This window comes from Ranitomeya variabilis, chromosome 1, assembly GCF_051348905.1.
Source record: "Ranitomeya variabilis isolate aRanVar5 chromosome 1, aRanVar5.hap1, whole genome shotgun sequence".
Lineage (NCBI taxonomy): Eukaryota > Metazoa > Chordata > Amphibia > Anura > Dendrobatidae > Ranitomeya > Ranitomeya variabilis.
The window spans coordinates 220,379,189-220,385,188 of record NC_135232.1 but is presented as its reverse complement, the minus strand read 5'-3'; the positions used below and the strand labels follow the sequence as shown (position 1 = coordinate 220,385,188).

The 6,000-nt window shown below is 37.3% G+C and overlaps 1 protein-coding gene across 1 annotated transcript in view; it reads right to left on the bottom strand.

Moving 5' to 3' along the window:
• Positions 1 to 634: 634 nt before the first annotated feature.
• Positions 635 to 6,000, bottom strand: part of GPN3 (GPN-loop GTPase 3) — a 61,793-nt gene continuing 56,427 nt past the window's right edge. Inside the window, exon 8 of the mRNA XM_077292819.1 lies at positions 635 to 1,466. Within this exon, the coding sequence (XP_077148934.1) occupies positions 1,401 to 1,466 (66 nt within the window). The 3' untranslated portion in view covers positions 635 to 1,400. The remainder of the gene's footprint in view (positions 1,467 to 6,000) is intronic.

Here is a 6,000-nt window from a genome sequence, read left to right as displayed (position 1 = left end):
GTACAATATATGCCCTAAGAAAACATTATCAGAATCACCGGGATCCGTTGAAGCGTTCCAGAGTTATAACCTCATAAAGGGACAGTGGTCAAAATTGTAAAAATTGGCCTGGTCATTAACATGCAAACCACCTTTGGGGGTAAAGGTTAAGAGCATATGTTTGAAAATTGCTAAATTTTCCAAATTTCCATTATTTTCACAAATAAATACAAGTAATATCGAAGAAATGTTACCACTATCATGAAGCACAATGTGTCACTAAAAAAAACCTCAGCATCAGTGGGATCCGTTGAATCGTTCCAGAGGTATTACCTCAAAGTGACAGTGGTCAGAATTATAAAATTTGTCCTTGTCATGGAAGGTGAAAACATGTTCGGGGTGAATATAAGCTTATTCAAGTTCCATGACCCCTTCAAAACAATTCATTGGCAAAGGGCTCGAGAGGAGTCTGAAATGTCATATTGATGTACTTTATGACAACTAATAAGGATTTTATTTATTTTCCAGAATATTTTATTTTATAAAAAAAAAAATTATAATAATAATAATCATAATTACTGCATGGTATATTCTAGTTTTCAAAGAAGTAGTTGTTAACAAATCAAGGTACATAAAGTTAAATAGAATCAGAGACTTATTAAAAAAAATAATTTTATTACATAATACAGAACACATGGGACTTTAATAATTAAGCCTTTTCTCAAATTCTATCAGCATGTTATAACTTTCACCGAGTATTACTCAGTGTATACATCCTTGAATACAAAAACAGATCTAGAAATGTATTCCATTGAAAAACCCATATGTCAATAGAACCTTTATAAATATACCGTACTTACAGAATTGGTGACGTGTTCGATACTTATTTCACCCGCTGTATACATACAAAACAAATCCGCATTAATTGAAATTACTCTTTTTAAAAATGGATTTTCAATACAATTCACTTTTTGCTTTGTTTTTTTTTTTAGACTTTCTGTATAATTAGTGCTCATTAAAGGTATGTTTCAATGTACTGTATGTGTAGAACATGTTATAATAAGTGAATTGAAAAATAAATTAAATGAAAAAAACAAAACAAAAAACATAACACTACCATAAATCAGCCTATAAAGACCAACAATATAAACAAATGTGTATTTACGAGTCACTGAGATGGTAATTCTTGTACTCGTTTTTCTAAAACTTAAGTCAAGCACAGGTTTTGATTGTATAAGATGCCAACGTAGAAGACACCTCTGCATAGGATGTATGGTTCTTCAAGCAAAGGTAACGTTGGTTGCATAACAGTTCCGCACACAACAGAGTAAAGCAGTCTTAATTCTGCAGGTAAAATATTGCCTCATCATTTATAGATATTGAAGTCAGGATACAAATTTCTGTTACTGACGTCATCAACATCAATCTTCATCTGCTCTGTCCTGAAAAAATTCATCAAAATTCTGGGATGTATCCTCCTCCGTCTCCTATAATGAAATGAAAAAAACAAAACAAAATTTAAAAAGAAAAAAACAAACAAACAAAAAAAACACAACACAACAATTTAATTACACAGTAAAAGATTCTGCAAATGTTCAGCTTCTTAAAAGGGAATCTCAGATTTTTACTACCCCATCTGAGAGCAGCATGATGTAGGAGCAGATGTGCTCCTACGATGCGTGTCCCTTACTGGCCTGTGTGAGGCAATTTTGATAAAATCAATGAAATCCCTGTTTTATCTGCTGCAGATCTAGCAGTTCTCTGAATGTTGAGCTCTGTATAACTTCATCCACGTAACTGATTGGCAGCTTCCTGCCATAGTCACCTTTATAAAAGACTCCTGTCCACAGACTCAATTAATCAGTCAGACTAACCTCTACAACATGGGCAAGACCATATAGCTTTATAAAGGATGTCAGGAACAAAATCATAGACCTGCACAAAGCTGGAATGGGCTATAAAACCATAAGTAAGACGCTGGGTGAAAAGGAGACAACTGCCAACCCCCTCTTTTCCTCCCCCCCCCCCCCCTCTTTTCCTCTCCCGCCCTCATTCCCTAATTGCTTGTTTATCTTAAAATAGAATCTTTGGAAAAAGAAAAGGAGACAACTGTTGGTGCAATAGTAAGAAAATGAAAGAAATACAAAATGACTCAATCGACACTGATCTGGGGCACCATGCAAAATCTCACCTAGTAGGGTATCCTTGATCATGAGGAAAATGATAGATCAGCCTAAAACTACACGGGGGTAACTTGTTAATGATCTCAATGCAGCTGGGACCACAGTCACCAAGAAAACCATTGGTAACACATTACGCCGTAAAGGTTTAAAACCCTGCAGTGCCCGCAAGGTCCCCCTGCTCAATAAGGCACATGTGCAGGCCAGTCTGAGGTTTGCCAATGAACACCTGGATGATTCTGTGAGAGAAGGTGCTGTGGTCAGAGGAGACAAAACTCAATTCACCGTATTTGGAGGAAGAGAAATGCTGCCTATGACTGAAAGAACACCATCCCCACTGTCAAGCATGGAGGTGGAAACATTATGTTTTGGGTGCGTTTATCTGTTAAGGGCACAGGACTATTTCACCACATCAATGGGAGAATGGATGGAGCCATGTACTGCAAAATCCTGAGTGACAACCTCCTTCAGGACATTAAAAATGGGTCGTGGCTGAGTCTTCCAGCAAGACAATGACCCAAAACATACAGCCAAGGCAATAAAGGAGTGGCTCAAAAAGAAGCACATTAAGGTCATGGAGTGGCCTAGCCAGTCTTGAGACCTTAATCCCAAAGAAAACTAATGGAGGGAGTTGAAGCTCTCAGTTGCCAAGCGACAGCCTCAAAATCTTAATGATTTCGAGATGATCTACAAAGAGGAGTGGACCAAAATTCCTCCCGACATGTGCGCAAACCTCATCATCAACTACAAAAAACGTCTGACTGCTGTGCTTGCCAACAAGGGTTTTTCCACCAAGTATTAAGTCTTGTTTGCCAGAGGGATCAAACCCTTATTTCTCACTGCAAAATGCAAATAAATGTATATGATTTATACAATGCGATTTTCTGGATTTTATTTTTGATATTATCTCAAAGTAAAAAATTAACCTACCCTTAAAATTATAGACTGTCCATGTCTGTCAGTGGGCAAACATACAAATTCAGCAAGGGATCAAATAAAACAGGTCTACAAAAAAAATATTTTTTGTAATCATCGCAGGTGACTTTTGTACTTTTCGGAATCATCTTTTTGTCCTGATTTCAAAAATGTATATCGTTTTTCTGTAGCACGTATAGTTTCCATGGGGCAGCATTATTATTATTAGGTATTGGAAATATAGTGACAACATTTAGAAAACAGTAATCTACATATCAGAAAAAAATGCTTCACCTTACAAAACAGTTTTTATTGAACCAAAATAATTTCACATGCAAAATAGAAACCAAAATACGAGCAAAAATTAAAAGTGCTTGACAGACTGTCGTTGATACGATTTTTCAGGGTTGTCCCTATGTAACATCAAACAGTAATCTGTCATTATTGAGTCATTCCAAAAACCCTGGTAGTGGTGTTCCATTACTTTAATGTCCTGGTGAAACCGCTCGTCTTGTTCATCACTTTCATCCCCAAGATTTTGAGGGAGTAAATCTAAATGTGAATGCAAAAAGTGCAATTTCAGAGACATGCGACATCCAAAACACTGGTATGCATTAAACAGTTGCTCAACACCTTCAACATATTCTGGAGATTTTTGTTTTCCTAAGAAGTTTTCACAGATCCACTTGAAGCTTTTCTAAGATTTCAATTCCTTATCATTTACAGTTCCTTCAAACACATCATCTCTCATAAGCTCTCTGATCTGAGGACCAACAAATACCCCTTCCATTTTGCTGGTGAAATGCTGGAGAATTTCTGTGAAATGTACTGGAACCCTTGTGAATTTGTCTTTGCCATGGCTTTCAAAGTTTTTAATCAATCCCAACTTTATAGGTAGTGGAGGAAAAAAGATTTTTGTTGGAGCAACTAAAAGATTATGCTGAACATTGTCTTTACCTGGAGCATAGATGTTTCTCTGTCCTCAATCATGACGAACATAATGCTCCACTGTATTTCTACTGTCCCATAAACACAAGAAGCGACAATATTTTGTGAAAGCTCCTTGCATTCCCATTAGTAGACCGATCACTTTCAAATCTCCACAGATATTCCATTGATGATGCTTATATTGTATAGCATCCAAAACAACTGACAGATTTTCATAACTTTCCTTTAGATGACATAAGTGAGCAATAGGGATTGATGGTTTCATATTTCCATTGTGAAGCAACACTGCTTTCAAACTTCTCTGGATGAGTAAATAAAGAATCGCCAATTTGCAACAAAATTCTCTTGATTCAGTTCTTCAAAGAGGCCATTCACATTGTTACAGTACACCATTGGTTCATCAACTATGAAAAATTGTGTTAAAGTGTTACTTCTGTTTTGGTAATAAAAATTATAATCATCATGAAGATTCTTCTGTTTCAACCTAGATGCAAGAACTTCAGCATTATCTTTTGACAATGAAAGGTCTCGGATGAGATTTAATTCATGTTGAATAAAGCCTTCTGGCTGCTCCATCAGGTACATACTCATCTTGACTTGAGGTCTCCATGTCTTCACCAGTAGCTTCAGCTCCATAGTCTTCATATTCTACTTCATGATCATCCAATCCAGACAACGGTGGTACAGAACTGGCAAGGTACCATCATGTGGAACTGGCCTAATTGCAGATTCAAGTTCAGGGTAATTAATGTTATGTTTGTTCTTTGTAGAAAAGCCCTTCAGTTTGACAAGCAAAAGTAGCAGTCATCACTTTGACTTTTGGGTTATGTCCGAATCATGGGGACTGCAAATGGCATAGCCACTTTCCTCATATTCAACCAGTCACGAAGACAATTTGAACAACTTGAGCATATCACATGAGGGGCCCAGCTTTTGTCTTGATCACCAAGTGGACACTTGATGTACATCTGGTACATTTTTTTTTTTATATCATGAGTGATCGAACGTACTTGGCCTACTTTACTTGGTGTAAAAGAACCACACACAGAGCAGAATCTGTTCAGATAATTGATACACTGTTGTGGCATTTTTCTCCTTTAAATCATATCAAACAGTAGAGTAAGTTCATTTCAATGGTGGTGACAAAAAAAAAAAAGAGCAATGAGCCGACCGACTATATACAGGTCCTTCTCAAAAAATTAGCATATAGTGTTAAATTTCATTATTTACCATAATGTAATGATTACAATTAAACTTTCATATATTATAGATTCATTATCCACCAACTGAAATTTGTCAGGTCTTTTATTGTTTTAATACTGATGATTTTGGCATACAACTCCTGAAAACCCAAAAAACCTGTCTCAATAAATTAGCATATCAAGAAAAGGTTCTCTAAACGACCTATTACCCTAATCTTCTGAATCAACTAATTAACTCTAAACACATGCAAAAGATACCTGAGGCTTTTAAAAACTCCCTGCCTGGTTCATTACTCAAAACACCCATCATGGGTAAGACTAGCGACCTGACAGATGTCAAGAAGGCCATCATTGACACCCTCAAGCAAGAGGGTAAGACCCAGAAAGAAATTTCTCAACAAATAGGCTGTTCCCAGAGTGCTGTATCAAGGCACCTCAATGGTAAGTCTGTTGGAAGGAAACAATGTGGCAGAAAACGCTGTACAACGAGAAGAGGTGACCGGACCCTGAGGAAGATTGTGGAGAAGGACCGATTCCAGACCTTGGGGAACCTGAGGAAGCAGTGGACTGAGTCTGGTGTGGAAACATCCAGAGCCACCGTGCACAGGCGTGTGCAGGAAATGGGCTACAGGTGCCGCATTCCCCAGGTAAAGCCACTTTTGAACCATAAATAGCGGCAGAAGCGCCTGACCTGGGCTACAGAGAAGCAGCACTGGACTGTTGCTAAGTGGTCCCAAGTACTTTTTTCTGATGAAAGCAAATTTTGCATGTCATTC